Source organism: Protopterus annectens, chromosome 9.part0, assembly GCF_019279795.1.
Source record: "Protopterus annectens isolate FY-2018-M chromosome 9.part0, PAN1.0, whole genome shotgun sequence".
NCBI classification, from domain to species: domain Eukaryota; kingdom Metazoa; phylum Chordata; order Ceratodontiformes; family Protopteridae; genus Protopterus; species Protopterus annectens.
Window position 1 is genome coordinate 1084044115 of NC_056743.1, and position 21456 is coordinate 1084065570.

At 42.6% G+C, this 21456-nt stretch overlaps 1 protein-coding gene across 5 annotated transcripts in view; it reads right to left on the reverse strand.

Moving 5' to 3' along the window:
- Nucleotides 1-21456, reverse strand: part of MAP3K12 (mitogen-activated protein kinase kinase kinase 12) — a 1100073-nt gene that overhangs the window by 78231 nt on the left and 1000386 nt on the right. For all 5 annotated transcript variants that reach the window (XM_044083918.1, XM_044083919.1, XM_044083920.1 and 2 more), the window contains one exon: nt 12177-12870. In XM_044083918.1, the coding sequence (XP_043939853.1) occupies nt 12177-12870 (694 nt within the window). The remainder of the gene's footprint in view (nt 1-12176; nt 12871-21456) is intronic.

Sequence of the window (21456 nt, forward strand, 5' to 3'; positions counted from 1 at the left end):
GGACCTAGTCCTCTCCAGTGTGTTCCCTTGTTGTGTTGTGCTGTTGTGTTAGTGGTTAACTCCCTTTTAGGAAGTGTTTAAGTTAGAGTTTCCTTGTCCTTTTAAGTGCTTGTTGGTCTTCCTGCCCTCCTTTTGTGTTTGACTCTGTCGGTTGTGTGTGGCACGGTTGCTTGCCATGTCGAAAGAACTAAAGGAACATAAACCCTCTGGGTTTAAGAAGTGTACAAAATGTGGCTATAAAATGTCCATTACAGATGGGCACTCTATCTGTGTTTATTGTCTTGGTGCTATTCACTTGCAAGAGTCCTGCAGTTTCTCTCATGTTTTTAGCCCTAGGGTACTACAGGAACATAAAAATAAACAGATTTTGAAGGGTCTGATCAAGCCCTCCTTTGAGGAGGCCTTGGAGTCGTCTCCGCCTTTTAGTACCAAGTCTAAGCCTCCTAAGGCCAAGGAAAGATCTCCGGCTCCGTCTGCTTCTTCGGAGCCATCGGAGAAGGTTTGTAAATTGGATACTTCCTCCTCTGCTCCACTGTCCTCAGGGCCGAAGGAGAAGGTCTCGGAAATGGATACTACATCCTCGGCTCCACTGTCCTTGGGGCTGAAGGAGAAGGACTCGGAAATGGATACTACCTCCTCGGCTCCATTGTCCTCGGGGCCGCAGGAGCTATCTGTTGTACCGGAGTTGACCTTGGCTCCGATACTTTTGGAACCTCTTCGGAGCAGGTCACCCAGTGTCAGGCATGAGTCTCCAGTAGGGAGATCTAGATCTCCTTCTATTTCTTCCAAATCCTCTAGGCTGTTTGATTTGGATGTGGATAGGTTGGTCCAGAGGCTCCTACAGTCGCCGGTGTTAGCAAAACTGTTTTCGGTTCCGACCCAGTCGGCTCTGGAGCTGGTTCCCATTCTTGTACCAATGATTCCTCCTCCAAACACCCATGTGTCGGAGCCGGAGTGCTCCGTGCCGAGTGATGCTCTGGTGTCGGCTCCGATACCCCAGGTGAGTCTATCGGAGCTGGCTACGGCACCAACCAGGTCGGCACCATCCTCTGGTTTCGGCACTCGGGTTTCCTCAGTCAGACCCGAGGGAGATACCTCGGGACTCCTGTCAGTTCCGAGCCTCCCTCTTGGTGCTTCAGCTCAGGGAATCTTGACTCCGGTCGTGGTCTCGGAGACTGTCAGTCCTTGGACTCGGGAGGACCGGCCTTCGAGGCCATGAGCAGCGCCCTGGCCAGGTCGTCAGGTACATCACCTGGATCAGTCACTCTGTCCCCTTACACCCCGGCTAGAGCCTCTGACGCCCCCCTCTCCATGGACGGCGGAGCCCGAAGGTCTGGGGATAACCCCCTGAGCGGTCCCCTACTTTCTAAGGGCCCCTCAGAGTCGGTGCCTGAGGAGCCTCCCAGTAAGAAGTCGTGCAAGAGGAAGCACATAGACTCCCAGGATGAGTCACTCACTTCCGATACCGACCTCGAGGAATCAGAGGGGTCCCCCAAGTCATCCTCCGATGATGTCTCTTTCTCTGACATCCTGGAGATTTTGAGACAGAGAGGCGACTGGCCCTCCAAGACCCCCGCTGAGGAGGAGTCGGTATTCCTCAAGGCCTTCGGAGCTCAACCCTCCACCTCCTGGGTGTCTCCACCCTTCGACGAACTCCTGGACTTGATTTGTCGAAGGGTGTGGGAGAACCCTGATTCTGTGGAACCGGTGCTCAGATGTCCCAACAAGTTCCTGTCTCCTCCCCCGAGCAAAGAGTTCCTTACCAAAGGGGTTTCAGTAGATTCCTTGGTGGTGGCGGCAGCTACTCAGCAGGAAGTTGCAGAGGCTTATTCTTCAGTCCACCCTCCTAACAAGGAGTCCAGGAGTATGGACTGGTATGGGAAGCGTACCCTGTCTTCGGCAACCTTTACCTTACGGTTGTTGAATTACCTCTGTCATTTCACTCGGCTCCAAAGAGATCTCCTGAAGGAGCTAGGAGATACTCTGATGGGTAACATGCCTGAGGCGGTAGCGCAGACTGTTACCACCCTGTTGTCTACCCTAGGGTCCATTGTCAACTCGTCTATGAGGCTCATATCTTATGCAGTGAGTAGGGCAGCTAACTCAGGCGTAGCTCTCAGAAGGCAAGCCTGGATGCACCTGTGTCATTTCGTGGAGGCCTTTAAGTCTTCCTTCACTGAGTAGGGGTCCATTTTTCTCTCCCTTCTAGGCCTTATCCCAAGGCTCACAGAGGAGGGAAGATGTGGTTCAAAAAGTCTCAGAGGTCCTTTCCCACAGCTCAAGGTGAGTCCCCCTCCAGAGGCAGAGGGGGGGGAATTATTCCGGAAGACGCCGTCCTAGAGGCAGAGGAGGCCCCTGCAACTCGGGAGACCGCAATTCCTTTCGCGGTTCTTCCTTCCAGCATTCCTGAGGTGTTGCCCGACTGTGCTATTCTGGAGCCAGTCGGGGGCCGAATTTCGTTGCATCTGGAAGCCTGGGAAAGCATCACCCAGGATCGTTGGGTGCTCCGAATAGTTAAAAACGAACCACAGTAAGACTCCAATGCAGGAACTCACAAGTAAAAAAGATAAAACAGCCCTCGACCACTGGAAAGCTGGAACCAGCAATAAGGCACAGACCAGGAACTTGAGGCAATAAAAAAGTACAGTATTTAGATATTCAATTGCTGATTTTTTACTGCCTGAAATAATTTTATTGCCTGAAATAGTAATTTCATTGAATTATCCACCAATACTGAAAGCAGACAAATACGCAATATATATATTTTTTTATAGACAAAACTTAAATATATATACTAATATAGGTATATATATATGTATATATATATATATATATATATATATATATATGTATATATCTTTTTAAACGAAAGTTTTTTATATACAACAGATGTTGTGATTTACTTGATAGTTAAAATGGTTAAATAATGAGTTTAAGTGATAGATTGTTTTATTGATTGATTGGATGTTTAGTATAAATAAAGGAAGCCACGCTGGGTATTTATTATACGACTCTGAAGAAGCCGGTTGTACCGGTGAAAGCGCTCAGTCGGTGTGCTTTGTTCTTGGATTAAATACTTTTTTATTGCCTCAAGTTCCTGGTCTGTGCCTTATTTCCAGTGGTCGAGGGCTGTTTTATCTTTTGTGCTCCGAATAGTTACCGGAGGTTACACTATTCCCTTTGCGTTGACACCCCCTCCAGTCAGAAGGATCCCGGATGTCCCACCCAGTCAATGGGATCAAGCAGCACTAGAAGTTGCAAAGCTGCTAGAAAAAGGAGTCATCCAACCAGTTCCCTCAGACCATGTCGGATCAGGAACTTACTCACGACTCTTTTTGGTGCCGAAAAGGACAGGGGACCTGAGACCCATTCTGGATCTCAGTCAATTGAATCGCTACGTTCTGAAGTCCAAGTTCCAAATGGTCACACTTCAGTCCATTTTTCCACTGTTGGAGAAAGGAGTATGGATGTGCTCCATCGATCTCAAGGATGCCTACTACCACATCAAAATGGAGAAGGCATCCAGGAGTCATTTACGCTTCCGTCTAGGAGCCAGTCACTTTCAGTTTCATGCCCTGCCCTTTGGTCTCACCACAGCCCCAGGGTGTTTACCAAGTGTTTGGCAGTGGTGACAGCTCACCTGAGACGTCTAGGATTCCAGGTGTTTCCGTATCTGGATGACTGGCTTCTCGCCGCCCCCACCAGGCATCTGCTCGTTCAAGCCAGGGGAGACAACCATCTCACTTTGCCAATGTCTAGGAATTACTTTGAACTGGGAAAAGTCTGCCTTGCAGCCCTCACAGCGTATTGTTTTTATAGGCGCAGAGCTAGACTCTATTCAAATGCGTGCCTTTCTGCCACAGGACAGGATAAGAGTGTTGCAGTCTCTGATCCACACACTGTTGCCCCTCAGAAAAGTTCAGGCCAGGTTAGTTCTTCAGCTCTTGGGATCTATGGCCTCCACCATCATGCTGGTACCTCTGGCCGTGGTCCTTTCAAAAGCTTCCTCTTTCCCACTTGATACTTCTCAAGGAGCGATGCAAACAGGACCTCCTCTGGTGGCTACGCTCCTCCAATCTGGACAGAGGAAGGAGCTTGGTTCCTATGTCTCCAGTGGCCACGGTGACCACGGATGCCTCCCAGTTGGGGTGGGGGGGGCATTATCTAGGCAGGACGGTCCAAGGCACCTGGCAAGATCACGAGGTACACTTGCACATCAATGTTCTGGAGATGAGAGTGGTGTTTCTGGCGTTGTGAGCACTCCAGGACTCTCTACCTCTGGGAACGATTGCAATTCACTCGGACAACATGTCCGTAGTGTGGTACCTGAACAAGCAGGGGGGAAACAAATCTTATCCCCTCTGCAGAGAGGCCATGCGAGTGTGGCAGTGGGCAGTGTCTTCCCAACGGTTTCTAGTGGCAATGCGCATTCTGGGGAAGTCCAACGTGATAGCGGACAGGCTAAGCAGAGCTATTCTGATGCCTCACGAGTGGTCCCTGAACAACCGAGTGGCGGTTCAGATCTTCAAAAGGTGGGGTCAACCTTGCTGCGATCTCTTTGCCAGCCCCCTCAATGCCAAATGCAGCAAGTACTTCATTCTGATCCCCCCACAGGGGGAATCACCCAGGGATGCTCTAGCTCATGATTGGCCCCCCGGTCTGGTCTACACTTTCCCTCCGTTTCCTCTGTTACCAAGAGTGATACAGAAAGCCATATCTTTGGGGAGCAGGATGATCCTTATTGCTCCACACTGGCCTCGACAAGTATGGTTCCCTTTTCTTCAACGGTACGCAATGGACGGTCTGTGGACTCTGGACCCAGTGTCGGACCTCCTGATTCACATGTCAGGGCAACTTCATCCATCCCTGCGAACTCTCACGTTGACAGCCTGGCTGCTCCACTTCCGTCGCTAGTCAGGCGACATTCCTTTTCACCTGAAGTGGTGCACATCTTGTCTTCTTCTCATAAGTCTTCCACCAGGAAGATTTATTCCAGCAAATGGAGGAGATTCTCCATTTGGGCTCAGGCCCAAGGTTTGGACCCCTTCACAGCCCGTATTCCGTCGGTCTTAGATTTTTTTAGCCATGTTGTTCCGTCAGGGCTCCGCGCCCGCTACCATTAAAGTACAGTTTGCTGCTATTTCCAATTTTCACACATCTTATGAGCCCTCTCTTATGGGCCACAAACTCTGTAAAGCCTTTCTAAAAGGCGCTTGGTTACTTCATCCCCCAGTTTCTGAACCTGTACTGCCATGGGACTTGAACCTTGTGCTACAAGCTATTACATCACCACCCATTGAACCGGTTGCCACTTGCGGCTTAAAAATTCTTATTTTGGAAGATGGCTTTTCTGATAGCCATTACATCAGCCAGGAGGGTACTAGAACTTCAAGCCTTGTCCATTAAACCTCCGTATTTGATCTTTCATAAGGACAGAGTTTCCCTGAGGCTTAACCCGTCCTTCCTTCCGAAGGTGTCATCCACTGTCAATCTCCATCAATCTGTTGAGCTACCAGTGTTTTTTCCGAACTTTTCCAATAAAGCAGAGTTCAGGTTTCATCAGTTGGATGTGCACAGACAACTGAGATTTTATTTACATAGTACTAAGCATGTTAGGAAATCTGATCAACTACAGTGACAGTGACTACAGCTACCGAAGCCACTCGTTTGTTTAAAATATTCTTAAATGTACGAACTGAGGGTTTTTAGGCATTGTAATCTTGGCTGTTACGACTGAACTGTTTACCCTTTGTATAAAGACTTGTAACATAAGGTAGACAGATGAATTACTTGTATCTATGGATGACTTTGTGTACGAAACCCATATGAAGGTATTCCCTGAGAGTCGATTGGTTAATACTATGGGAGGAGGTTATTTAAACCTACTGTGTACAGGACTGAGTTTTCTGAAGAAGTCCGGATATTATCCGGACGAAAATCGCTTTACCTACTGGTTTCTTGTCTTTTGTTTTGTATTTTACCTTGGCTTCAAGGCCATTCTTATTCCGTTTCGAACAGTTTTTAATAAATGTTGTGGAAGTCCACCATCGTTTGGATTTGGTGCTTTTTTCGTGTTTATCATGTTAGGAAATCTGATCAACTGTTTGTGTCCTTTTCAGAGAACAGAGCAGGTTGTCCTATTTCCAAGTGCACAATTTCTAAATGGATCAAAGATTGTATTTCATTCATCTACTCATCAGACAGAACTTTACCCTTTCCCGTAAAGGCTCATTCTACCAGGGCTATGTCTACATCAGTAGCTTTCCATGCTAGGCTTTCCTTGGATGATATTTGTGCTGCGGCCACTTGGACTTCTCCCAACACTTTTATTACTCATTACAAGCTGGACGTGGCTTCTAGGGGCCGGGCTTCCTTTGGTTCCACGGTTCTCAGGAGTATCTTCTTATGAGCCTCCCAGGATAGAGGTGCTGGGGAACGCTGTCCCGTGAGTAAGGAATGTAGGCGGGATAGGACCACATAACATCAGTTAGTTATGTACTCACCATAACGATCGATGTATGTAGTCCATCTCGCCTACATTCCTATGTACCCTCCCCACCTGCCCCCTTCCTAGAGGATTTGGAAGAATATTGGCTCTGTGGACCCTTCAAGGTCAGTGATTTGGTTCCCTTATCTGGTTGGAATTTCTTCTGGTGTTTATTGAGTATGGTTTATGAGTGTTATGATTGCAAACAAGATCTGGGGCTAGGGCGAGGTGCATCCTGGGATACCAGGTTAGCCCTGCCAATTAGAGACTTCGTGCTAGAGAAATTTGGCCGATGTCGGAGCCGAGAACCCCTGAGTAAGGAATGTAGGCGAGATGGACCACATACATCAATCGTTATGGTGAGTACATAACTAATTGTTTTTTTCTGTGAGCTGTGATATAAAACCAGAATTGCCTAGACATAGGCCTTGCTGAATTTAATTCTGGTCGCTGCCAAAAAAGCAATTACTAGAAAATGGAAATCAAAGTCTAAACCAACCATACTAGAATAAGTGAATATAGTAACAGAGATAAAAGAACTGGAAGTGGGATCTTTAGAAAAGGGTAGGAGGAAATTACATAAAAAAGGGAATTGTGGGAACAATACAGACAGAAAAAGGTTTTAGAGAAGGAATGAGGCTTAAGGGAAGCCAGGAACTAAATGAGCTATGTTATATTTGACTGACTATTAATGTATAAAAGATTATATATGATGTATAATGTTAGCAACTGAAAATATGTCAGTATAGTTTCTTTTCATTTTTATAAATATAGAATTGCCTATGTCATAAGTGATAATTCAATAAAGATGTCTCTTGTTAAAAAACAGCAATATAGTAATCTAGAATCTTAAGCATATCATGTGAGAAAACACTAATCTGTCACTGAATTTGTCTGAACAATTCTATTTGCTTGATCAACCACTACATTACTGGAGGTATCTAGCTTCATGCCATACAAGGATAAAGACCTATTACCTAGATGTTCCAAGTTTGATTTGCAGGAGCGGTGCTGGAGAAGGTGGCAGAGGACAGGGAAGCATAACAGGGTAGGAGTGTGGGGTATATCCACATCAAAGTGTAAGCTCCACCTAGGATCTCTGGTGGAGAACAGAGATCAGTGAATGTGCTTGCTTTCAAAGAGGTGGAAGGCTGACTGAGGGGGAAGTCAATTGCAGAAGCTGAAGATATGCTCTCAGCAGATGCCCGCTGCCCACCAACCCCATGTACCTCAGTGCATATGTTCAATGGGGATTGGTAGAGAGTGTAAGAAGAAAACCTCTGATCATTAGTGCATGGAATTACCAGTCCCACCACTTCACCCCATCTTGAGAAACAGGTTTCTGAATTACTGAAAGTTTTTTGCTTCAATAAAACAGCTTAATTTTATGCTCTGGTTGTTTTTACATGGTCCTGCGTTGCCTTGGATTGTTCTGCTGCTATTTTGTCTTATTTCACGTTGGAATACTTTTATTCAGCAGGACATTTACTCTCTTAGGACTTTTCTTGGTTTGTTTCTCTACTATAACTTTGGGAAATGACAGAAGAAATAAAAGAGTAAAAGAAAGTTTTAATTAAGAAATAGAGAATTATCAATAAAAGATAAAAATGTGGAAAATAAAGATTGATGACATAAAAGATAGTTGAAAAACAGTGCAAAAACATGAGACATTACTGTATTACTCCATGGGAAAATCTATCAGAGGAAAATATTTAAGTAATAAAAGTAAGAAAGAAATGGTGTAGCAAAAAACTGGAATGTCAAGATTTTTATGGAGATTAGGAATAAAAAAAAAAACTATCAGGAAAAGGTAATATGCCATATAAAACAGTGAAATAATATGTTTATATTGTGGTGAAGAAACCACCACTGGACATGTTTTTTGAAATGTAAGAGAGTAAAAAATTCTGGAAAATACTATGTGATGAGAATGTCGTTGAAGATTTCGAAGGCAACAATAATATAAATATTTATGATTAAATACTGATACTATAAGAATATAAGTAAAGAATCAACAAATAAGAATAGATAAAAATTGTTTTATGTGGTATGGATAATACTGACTGAGGGAATAACTGAAATTATATTTAATGGAAAATCGATATTGTCAATAATATTAAAGATTAAATGGTTGTTATGACAAAAAGAGTGGGTCTGATTTAAATAAGAATGTATAAATAGAGTGAGAAATTATTTCATATAAAAAGACTGTGTATACAACTGCTCCATGTTGTAAATATGTACATTTATGACTACATAAACATGTTAATAGGTATATTAAGTTGCTACATATATAAGTTGTCATGTAAATAAGATGTAAATAAAGGACCCCTACTCTTTTTTGATAGATGCTGTGACATCTTTTACATCCACTTGCACTACCACCAACTCAAGCAGATAGGAACTTGGTTAAACTGAGGTCTCATCTGAAGGATGGCACACTCAGGTGTGCAACACCCCCTGAAGCTGCTCTGCAGTATCAGCAATCAATCTACCTGGTGTGGTCATAGAACCCACTGCTTGTGCACCAAAGGTAAGTGTGCTACCCGTTGCACCACTGACAGTGACTTACTTTCTATGTGAATTGTTCCACATCATAACAAACAGAGTTGAGGTAAGTCCATGACAGCACTTGGAAAGGCCTGTCAATCTTTCTTAAGACAACATAGCTCCAGCATGAAACACCACAGAACCCAGTCTCAAACAAGGTAACATATACATCACTTGTGCACTTTACTGTGACTGCACATATTTTCTCACTATAAACTGCCACTGTAATGAGTTCACCAGAAAACACGTGCTCAGTCTTAAAGATGTACAAAATATTTGCTTACAATACACCCAATCAAGAAGCACATTTTGTCTTTTCTTGTCCCAGCATCTATCTATATGTCTACATATATCTATCTTTCTCTCTCTGCATATGTATATATATATATATATATATATATATATGTATATATATATATATATATATATATATATATATATATATGTATATATATATATGTATATATATATATGTAGATATATATATATATATATATATATATATATATATATATATATATATATACACACACACACACACACACACACACATATATAGATATGTGTGTATGTGTGTGTGTGCACGCGTGTGCCTTTTGAGATGACTATTGCATGGTTTTACTGGTTGTTTATATATATATGGGATTGCTACAGTACTTTGGCAACACCACACTGTCAACAGCAAAAAGTTAATAAACTAACAAGGGAACCAAACTACGGCCAAAAAAACACCAGTAAAACCATGCAATAGTCACAATAGTCACCTCAAAAGGCAAACACGCAGGTGTACAGCACAAAGCCTTTATTATTAAAAACAAAAAAAAAAGTTAAGCACTTTCATCCATAAAACTGGACTTCATTACAACTGCCATAATTCCACAAGGCATAGTTTATATAAAAATCAACTTCCAGTCAGAAACAAGAATTACAAACATGACTTGAGCACTTAAAGACATAGTTACTAAAAAAAAAAAAAAAAAAAAAAAAAATATATATATATATATATATATATATATATATATAAGGAAACAAGATACAATACAATTTTGCTGCACTAATTTTTAGCAGTGGAACAATAGAAATACATTCATAAATAGCAGAATGGTTGTGGGCATTTAACGTAAATGCCAAAGCAGTTCCTTGTATTCTAAAGAGTTTTCCCACACTCCACCTCTAGGATTGCAATCTATTAATTTCCAAAATTCCAAAAACAAATTTATTAAAGTTGTGACAGACAAATGAATGACCATATAAAGCATTACTGTTGTTTGCTTTCTTAATTCTGTGTAAATGCTGGTATATACATTTTTTCCCCATATAAAACGCAGAACATGATGTGCACTTAGCCAAATACACTAACCCTTAGATAAACAGTCACCACTTTGAAAGTAAACGTTAGAACTAGTATAATTATTAACCGGATAGCATCTTCAAAAAATGCCAACCAAAACCACCATGCCCTCCACACAGGATGGTTGAGATGACACTGGGAGTTCACTCTCACTCTCTCCTGACCTGAATTATCAGTGCCTGAACTCCTATTCAAACTCATGTAATTTCTTCCTAAACTACAGAGCTGCTAGCAATTGAGTTTGTACTTGTCAAGCAACATTAAGGATTTCAGTTTTACAGTAGCAAAATATTTCTTCTGTTGAATCCTGCACTTTAACATCCGGTCTCTTTTAGATCCTGAAAAAAGGAACTTAACTGAGTATTTTCTATGACAGTTTTCAAATGATCATGTCCCATTATCCTCATTTTGCACTCTCAAAAAGTGCATCACTGTGTGTTGTATGTGTATACTAGTAATGTGTGTGTTTGCGTGTACACGTACTGTTGACAGCAGTGACAGTCCCTAAGCCAGCTCTGATAATCTCTTCTCTCCTAGAGATAGAAAATTAATTAGCCATTAAATGGTGAAAAGATAAAGTACAAAATACAAATAATGCACAATTAAAAAATGCTTATCTAATTAGCCCCAAACATTAAGGTAGTTCAGGCTAAGAAACTGGCTGCATTTTGCATATGTTGAGAATGATAATTCAGTACATTTTCGTGCCTCAAAGGAAGGAAAACTGGGTCTTAAATGGGATAAAAGCTGTATACTCTTGGCTCACCAGAATGGCTATGGTGTCATTTCTGATGCTTGTATAACAGGAGATGAATAACTATGTTCTTTTTTACCTGCAGGCATGATGTATGAAATTTCTGGAAGTGCAAAATAAGTGACCACAGACTGGTACAGGAAAGGTGTAATTCTGAGCACAAAAATCATTACTGAATAATGTCAAGTAACTGTGTACACGTGGAATATTTGGAGGGCATACAAAGTGTTTTGGGGCACAGCATACCAAAAAAAAAAAAAAAAAAAAAAAGGAATCATGCATGATATCTACACATAAGTCATTACGTTCTACTGATATGAACTTTTCCATGGATGCCCTGGTAGGCCACCATGTGGCCAGATGTGAATTAAGGGAAAAAGTATGATATGCAAGAGTAACTTATGCTTTCTAAGATACACTGATGCCACAACATATAATGAATAAGAATACCTAATTAATCAAAAATTTACAAACTGAGTAGCCTGTGCTGGTGGTGTAGAGGGATAAAGCTCTAACTACGGCTCAGTTGACCAGAGTTCAAATAGTAGGTTAGTTAAGATGCCAAGTGTGTGTGTGTGTTTTATCCACAAGAGAGCAGGAGCAGGATTGTGTCCGAGTCTCATGTAGAGGTGTGGACGATACTTCAGCATAACCCACTGCACACCTTCCCCTGGGATGGCATATTGGTATGATCAGGCAGCTTTGTCCTTTGGAGAAAATGCTTCTCAACAGCAGTATGACAATAGCACGATGCTGCCCAGAAGCCTCAATATCCTCTCTAGCCCAGAAATTGGGACCAAACTAGTCTGTGGGTAGCTAAAATTGGTTTGGTAAACCCAATGGATGTGGAAAGGCTCTGGAAAAAGTTGATGATCAGATGAAGAGGGCCAAAAATGCAACAATAAAGGGTCACATACATAAAATAGAAAAGCCATTTTTCTGTACACCACAAATGAATATGACATACTTTAAGAAATGCAATGTAATTAACGCAACTGCAGTTTTGTGAAAACCCTATAAATATTGCTATTTACCTGTTTTCTTGTTACTGCTGCTCGATAAAGTAGGGCTGCTGGTGTCAGATGTTGGCTAAAGTTCTTGGATGACCGTGTGGCTGTACTGCTGGAACATGGCTCCTTTTCACTGTCCTCCTTCTCCTGTGAGCAACTGCCTTGGAGTCCTTGTGCCAGCCCTGGCAAACCCTGTGCCCTCCCTGATGTTCCTGCCTTTGCAGATGGGGAGTCAGGACTGCTGGAAAATGGCACAGAAGCAGTGTCCTCACTTGGAGTTTCACTGCGAGGAAGCTCAGTCTCATTTGAGTTGTCATCATTTGTTGGTGATTCCATGTTATTGTTCTTTTTGGAGTCTGCCTCCATAGTTGTTGAGATGAGGTCTGGACTAGAAGAAGACATTTTCTTCAATAGAAGGTCATGCTGAATTCCCCGTAGTGCCACACTGGGCTCAAAGTGTTTAAAACTGTGTGCATAGCCAGTAGGGAGTTCTTTGCCTTCCTGTCCATGAAGCACTGTAATGTTTTCCTGAGCCACTGCAGCTTTCAGTCCAATTAAGTCCCCATGGCTACCCTTACCTGCAGCCTTTCGGTAGCGAGGCTTCCCACGTCGAGATCGTCCAGGAGATGTAGAACCCTTTTGGCAGATGGGTATTGTAACCTGAGTCATTGAGGAGTCCAGCTTTGGAAGAATAACCTCTGATTTCAGAATATCTGGCCTGAGATGGGAAAACAAAATGGCAAGAGATAAATGAGAAACTAGTTAAGGGAACAGACTGTTCTAGTTAGTGCTGAACTATACAGTCTATGTTAACTTCTATTGGGTAGGCAAATTATTACTGCCTTCTAGTCCATTGTGCAAATTTTGACCCAAAACTTACTGCACTATCTGTGTTGTACTCCGATTTCCACAACCTTATATTCACTAACACCACAAATGTCTGCAGCTGATCATCAAATATTATCCATTATCATCCAGTGCCTGGTCTATGTTCTTGCTACAGCTTAACCTGAACCAACATTATTACATTGTGCGCATACCCTTCATAGCTAACCCTAATTCAAAGTTTTCTGTTCTGCAAACACTGTCCCCATTATTCTCTTGTCTGATATCATCACTTGTGCATATAGTTTACAAGTTAACTATTCTAATATCTTCGTTCCTGGGTACATATTACATTATTAAACTTTTAAAAGTTCGAACATCATATGGTCGACACCATATGATCGAACTTTTAAAAGTTCGAACGTTTCAACGGAGATCTCCATACAGTGCAGAATGGGAAGATTTCCCTTTCGTGCACTGTAGTGCGATCATGGAGTTGGTATATTTAAAGAGCAGGAGGCACAAGGGGCTTGCTACCCTGTTTAAAATCGTCAGGTAGGTTTTTTTCTGTTTATTTTTTTTTTTGCTTTTTGAACTTGTAAAAGTTCAATCATATGGCTTTGACCATATGACATTTGAATTTTTAAAAGTTTCGATAACGTAATATACACCCTCCTTTCCTGTACATGTTTTGCAAGTGATGTTGGCTCCAAATATATATCTATCCATCCATCCATCCATCCATCCATCCATCCATCCATCCATCCATCCAATCTATCTATCTACAAATATAAAATATCAATCAAAATCTTAAGGACCGGTGTTGGTCAAAGGTCAAATATCTACCACATACTACACCTGTCATTCCTGTTTCAGTCTGAAGTATCACATTAATATTCATAATACAATCAGACACTCCAGCATGACCAGATGTGGCCTTTTCCTCCAACATGCCCACATGTACACTGTCACACAAATAACTACTTACAGTAGTGCATCAGTAAGTTGCCAAACCATCTTATCACCACAGTGTTAATAACCATAGGTTCATAGGGTGATATACTAGGCTACTGGCCCAGAGGCCCTTATAAGCCCAGCAAAGAATTTCGCCCATGTTCCCACAAAGTCAGCATCTGTTTTCCCTTGTCTAGCAGGGCACAGGTGAGATCCCAGGGGTACATTTTCTGTTTCCCATCCAGTTGTCCAGGCTCCTTTTAAAGAGGACTAGTGAGGTACTCTGTTTGACATGGAGAGGGAGTCTATTCCACAGATGGGGGGGGGGGGAGTCTTTGGGACACAAATCTATCCCGTCAACAAGTTCTATTAATGTCACAGACCAGGTTGAGGCCTTGCGTGCGGGTTGTGTGAGTGGAGTTTGACTTACAAATATGCAGCAACTTCATCAAAGCTGGGTCCGAGATGGCCTTGTATGCCACACACAGGTCACCTCTGAGCAGTCTCTATGAGACTGAATAGAGAGACAGGGCTTTTAGCCTATCTGTATAGGATAGGTGTCTGAGACCCTGGATTTTATTTTCCTGCGGAAGGGGGCACTGTACTCTATAATGGGTCTGATAAGGGAAGCGTACAGGGATGTTATGATTTCCTTGTTCCTGGATGAAATACCCTTTCTGTATAGGATATGTGTCTGAGAGCCTGGATTTTCCTCATTAGGAACCTCTGTGGTCTCTCCAGCTACTGCATGTGCTTGGCAAGGTACATGTGGAAGGGGGCACTGTACTTGATAATGGGTCTGATAAGGGAAGAGTACAGGGATGTTATGATTTCCTTGCTCCTGGATGAAATACCCTTACTTATGAGATGTGCCATGTAGAAAGCCTTTTGTATAACTTAGGCAACATGGTGATCAAAACTCAGGCTGCTATCAACCTGGCTGCCCAAGTCTCTGATGATTGATTGTGTGCTTAGTACGTTGTAATTTATGTGATACTTAGTGGAGACACCATTTTCCCCAAAGGGGATAATGATGCATTTCTTGGCATTCAGTTTGAGGTCATGCTTCTGGCACCAGTCATTGGTTTGGGTAAGGCCCTCTTAGAGGATATTCACATCACTAGGGGGATTTAAGACAGTGCCCAGCTTGCAGTGATCTGCAAACTTGGTCAGATAGAGACCACTGATTTTGACCTGCACCTCAGAAAAGTATACCTCAAACAGTACAGGGCCCAAGACTGATCCTTGGGCTACACCACTCATTACAGGTCTACTACTAGAGGTGGCTTACTCTATTTTGACTGAGTGGGTTCTATCAGGAAAGCCAGTTAGCTATCCATCTGGTAACATACGGGTTGATGCCTAGCTGGGAGATTTTATCTATTATGCCGGAGTGGGAAATAATGTCGAAGGCTTTGGCTAGGTGAAGGTAGGTGTTGTGCACCATCTTCCCCTGGTCAATGGCTTTGGTGACTATTTCAAAGAAGTCAACCAAGTTTAACAGGCATGATATCCCTTTGACAAAACCAAACTGTGTGGGGTCAAGTATTTAGAGGTTGCCAATGTAATTGTTTATAAGGTCCATGATAATGCATTCTATGGCTTTGCAGATCAGGCTAATTAGGCTGATGGGCCTATAACTGTCTGGGTCAGTGGACACTCCATCTTTGTGTAGAGGGATGACAGTGGCTGTCCTCCATTCAGCTGGGAAGAAGTTGGTGCTTAGGCTTTGGTCGAATAGGGTGCCTAATGGAGCTGAGAGCTCATGCCTGAGTTCATGTAGGACACAGCCAGTGATGTTGTAAGGTCCCAGTGAAAAATTAACAGCCTGACACAGCTACTTCCTGAATGTGGTGCACATATTCTAGGTCCTGGTATCATAAAAGGCAAGACAGTAGAACCTTGTACTCTGACAGCGATACATATAGCTTTACCAATACTGTGCAGCTTTCCTCATTTCCACACTGTCTTATGTTATGTGCCAGGTTCTTCTGTGGTGGATAGGATCTCTATAATTACAGTATTCATAGTTAATCTGCTCAGTACTGCATTACACCAATGATAATTAAGTTTAATTTTACTGCAATAACTTAGCAGACCTGTGTTACTGCATTTGCTTTATATAGGTTTTTCTTTCTCTGCAATAAAACTGTTATTTCATTGTAGTTCCCTGTCCAGATCCCCATAATTCTTTTGTTTTGACACCTGTGTCCCCCATCACACCTCCCTTCCAGTAATGGTGACATGTTTTTAGGAGCACTTTGCTCAGGTTAAAAGATGAAACAAGGAGCAATCATCACAGCTTAAAGCAATACGGAGCACATCCTGCCTGGGTTTCCACTAAGTGATGCATGCATTCACCACCACTGGTGAAATATAACACCTTGTGCACGTTTCCACACCAATGCCCACCCATGACATTCACTATCTTCTTATTTAGTAAGCACAGGGCTAATACATTTTCTTTCTTGCCCACTATTAGGAGTCGGTTCCAAAATATCCACTGAAACCCTCCCTAATGTTGAGACAGTTAGCAATCTGCTGGTCAGTCCAAACTCTAGCCCCCCCCATGGTCTTCTGGATCACTGATCAAACACAGGTCAAGAGTGATGTTGATGGAAAAAAAACTCTGGGATATTAAGTTTGTCCCCTCATTTTAGCCTGGCTCCATGGCACAGAGAGATGAAGCTTTTACAGTAACCCAGGCAACAAGCTCAATTAGCTGCTTAGGCACTGGTGGAGCCAGACAGGAAGGGAGAGGAATGAAGGGATGTAAGCTTCTTACTTCTTCAGTGGGGCGGGAGGGATTTCAAGTACACTTGGGGAAACATTGGGTTTTGCGATATCCCTAGTAAGGACTGTAGAGACCATTTCTTGTGCTCAGAGGGAAGGGGGCAGGGCTTCTTGGAAGGAACACCCATTATGGAAGTTAGAGGACACCCTCTGCAGATGACTCATTGCATTCTTCTACTGCTCACTAGCTGAATGTGTCTAGTTAGGGCCAGGAAGAAAAAAAAGAGAAACACGAGAACCATCCCTGATGGCTGTCTAAATGATGTGGCCCCACTCCTGGTTAACCCTCCCCAGTAAAAGGGAACAAATGGGCTGACTGGCTGGGAGGGGGCTGAAGTTTGACAGATGGGGGAAATAAAAGGCCCACAAAGAAAGTTTGCCATCACCCTCATTCCAACTGCTGCTTCTCGTCCTCTTAAATGAATCTAATTTGTTAGCCAAGTAAGGCCAGCTAGACAGAGACCATTTACACTGGAAGCTTGGTAAGAACATTTTTAGCTGTTGAACAAAAAATACAAGACAGTGTAACAGAGGTGAGTTGGCCTAGTGGGCTAATGCACTTTGCTGTAGCTGACATGGTCCTGGGTTCAATACTTGGCAGAGGTGTGTATTTTTTTGGATGGCGCAGTGGTGCAGCAGTAGCATTGTCGCCTCACAGCAAGAGGTTCTCCGGTTCGATTCTCAGCTGGAGTGCCTTCTGTGCAGAGCCTGCATGTCCTCCCTGTGTTCGTGTGGGTTGCCTCCTGGTGCTCCGGTTTCCTTCCACATTTCAAAGACATGTATCTAGAGCATTTCTCCCCGGGCCTCTGCTGAAAATTGGCTTTGTTTCAAGTCGGACTTCCCAGTAAACAAATGTTAAATAATTAAATAAATAAATAAATGTAACATTCATGATTCTTACAATATTGCAACATTACAATTAACTATTAAAAATAGAAACAATGCTGCACTGCTAGCTATAAAGACAAAAATCATAAAAAGTGACACAGCTATATATGTAAGATTTTCAACTTTGTTTTTAAGGAAGTACTGCTAGCTAGTTTAGCAATTAGTTAATGAATATATACTAGATGACACAGGAAACTGATCATGGGAAAATAATGTTGCATAGACATTACCAATAACCGTTTAGCAGGCTACTGACACAACTAGGAAGGTCAACCTTGGTACAGCTTTATGAGTGTAATGTGAAAGGTAGGAAGAAAATGGAGATATATAATCTTTAGACTGCAGGGGGATACATGCCTTAGTAGTCTAAAAGAAACATAAACAGACACTGAAGTTTAATTTATGTATACACATGATGCAGGATTAGAGAGGAGTATTATTAGCAGATAGGTTACATTTAGAAGGGGCTACGGTAGAAAAGAAAAGGATGAAAGCATGGGAGTGAAATTGTCATTCATATAAATGTAACATGGCCTACGTCATACATGATAAATTAATAAAGATGTTTCTTGTTTAAAAAAGAATGGGAGTGAAATGTTGCCTGGGTTAGAAAGTACACAGAGCAGCTTGAGTAGAGATTGAAAAAAGGAGGGTGGGGCAGAAGAATGTATAAATTGTGGGGAGTAAGTGTATTTACAAAAATGTGTGTGCCAGTGAGCTACGCAAGAAATCACAGGGGTACCCTAGAAGCAAAGGTACCACTGAAACAGGAATTAAACAAGGCCACCATGATTAATAGGCATGTAATGCTTGAATTTCCAGTAGCCAGTCAGAGTGGTGTGTTAAAAGTGGGATAAGGGTATAAGACATATGATGGTGCTAAGATTATTTAGTGGGAGCATGTTATGGCAGTTGATAGAAGCAGGTTGCTAGTACAGACATGGAGGAGATGCAAGATAAGAAATAAATGTGATTGACTTAGGTCACACAGATCCTGTGGTCAGAAAGGGTGTGGGGAAGTGAAGATGAATACTAATTAAAAAGTACAAAGCAGTTAAGCTACTCTAAACTAAGGATAAAGTGGTAATGCATCCATGTTTAGTACAAGTAGTACAGCAGGCATCTGATTTAAAACCTGAAACAATGGATGGATGGCTGGGCAAGTTGCTGAGCATGCTTACAAGCATAAAGGCAGAGCTTTTCAACTTCACAAATGGCCACAGTAAAATCTGAAAACACAAGGAAGAAAGTACAGTTGTGTGACGTTTGTATGAACACTGTTGCAGTAGCCTTAGGTATAGAGATTATATCCTGCCAAGGATAAAACAGTCAGCCAGCTAGAGTTGAGCTGCCTAAAAAGACAGGTTTGGGCACCAATCCCTTCAGAGCTTTCATGCCAGCTGAGAGAAGGAGGCTCAGCCCAGTGAGGACATAATCAGGAGTAAAAAAATATATACATAATAAACGTGTGTGTGTGTGTGTGTGTGTGTGTGTGTGTGTGTGTGTGTGTGTGTGTGTGTGTGTGTGTGTGTGTGTGTGAGAGAGAGAGAGAGACAGAGAGAGAGACAGACACTCAACCCTTGGCAAAACAGCATACTCAAAAATAAAGAGAATGGAGGAAAGGCGCTACTGCAGCAGTAGTCATTTGAACATCTACTGTTATGGTAAGTCTACTTACACAACTGTACTACACTCATACTGATCACGGCTGCAGTAGCCTTGGCTATATGAATAGATTATCCTAGTTTACAACATTTTGGAGGAGTAAGGGAAAGGATCCAGGAGCCACTGGAGAATGGTCCTAGCAAACTCTGATCTAGAATTACAGAAGGAATCAAGCTTGTAATGTGTTGTAATATATGTACAGAGGACCAAGGTGCTGCTTTTAGAATGCTTCTGTGGCTTTTTGGAAAGGGCTGGATTTTAGAAGCCAAGGCCCTGGCAGAGTGAGCCTTGACCCTCCCTGGAATAGTTTTGTTGTGATGAGAATAACACAAGGTAATAGCCTGAGACAAACATTTGGAAATAGTCTGTTTTGACCAAAGTTGTATCTCCTTACCTTCACAAGAAATTAACAACTGATCTGAAAATCTGAAAGATTTTGTTCAGTCAAGATAGTACCCAAGTAGTCTGTGGAATCCAAGGTATGGATATTCTCTCCCCTTCACTTTTAGGTTCATGAAAGAAAACAGGGAGACGAATAGTTTGACAAAGTGAACTTGGATACTACTTAAGAAACAAAATAGATTAGTTCTCAAAGAAACCCTGTCTTGTTGGAAAAATGAGATAGAGTTGGCTCACCATAAGAGCTTGCAACTCAGACATTCTTCATGCAGAAGTCAGAGCAATCAATAAATCAGTTTTCCATGTTAAGAACTTCAAATCAGCCTGATGAGTTGGTTCAAATGGAGCAAGTGTTAGTTTCTAACACAAAATTAAGACAACAAGGATAAGCCACTGGTTTTCTAGTCAGTCTCTTATGCAATACCCCTTGCAAAAACATTCCCACATAAGAATGCATTAAAAGGTGGGGATCCATGGGTAGATATGCTGAAATGGCCTACAAATCTTGAAGGAGGAGTAAGACAGGCCATAGCATACTAACGCACACAAATATTGTAAAACAAATGAAACACTAATCCTGAATGAATGCTGCTTATTTTGCTGGCATCATCTAGAAAACCTTTTCCGATTGGTAAAATATGATGATGTTCTTCATCTCACATTGCTGCAGTCCTTACACTTGGGTAGTCCGCTGTCCTCGGTCGGGCCGAATATCAAAATATAAGGCTGACGTCGGTCAAGGCGCATTTGACTGACATCAGGACGTCAGGGTACAAATGCGCATGACCGACGTCATATCCTCAGTCTTTTTTGCCGCATGGTCCGATGCAGAAGCAGTATTGCAAGTGCCGGTTGGCGTTCTGAAATTTTTCGATTCCGGAGTTTCAGACCGAGTCAAAGTTGGCTAAGTACCCCGTTGGGGAATATTTTAGTTTTTTCTTGCCTCAGTGGTTTACCGGATGTCAGAAAAAGTGAATAATTGTATTTCTTGTGGGAAAACAGATATCGCATAGAGACTATCATACTTTGTGTATTCCTTGTTTAGGGCCTGAGCACGACATTGTTGGGTGTCGCTCTTGTGCTAGATTTAATAAGCGCACTATAAAGAGGAGATTAGATTGTGCCAGGTTAGTCTTTGGGAAGCGGTGCAATTATAAAATGCCGTCGGATGCTCCGACGCCCGCTTCTTCGAAGAAGCGCAAGGACAAAGCAGTGAAGCCTAGGCTAGAAGAACCGTCCGTACCGGACGCCAGTTCTTTAGAGGTGTCGGTGGAGCCGGTGGTTCCACCGGAGGTTTCTTTGGGTTCCCAGGGAGAGACCTTGTTATTGCAGGATGTGGCCTCTCAGGAGGCAGGTCAGGGTGAAGGGGCTTCTCAGGTTACTATACTCCCCTCCCTGCCTAGGGTGGTTAGGCCCTCTCCTTCTGTTTCCAAGGCTTCTCCTAGAGGCAGGCCAGGTTTAGCTTCAGTTGGTGTCACCCCTAGTTCTTCTGGAACTGTGCCCAAGAAGCATATGCTTAAAATGGCAGAAGATTTGATTACTCTGATTAGGGGTTCTTTGCCCCCTCCTGATAAAAGACCTAGGGTGAAGCCTGAGCTAGGGAGTTTTGAGCAGGCTTCGGATGTTTCAGAGTCTTCGGCTGAAGACTTGCAGGAGTACTCTCCTTATTCTGATTCTGATGTGGATGATTCTACTCCTTCTGCTTCTCCTCCTGAGGATTTTTCTTTTTCAGAAACTCTTCATTCCATGAGGGAGCATTTTAAGTGGGAAGGTCAGGACT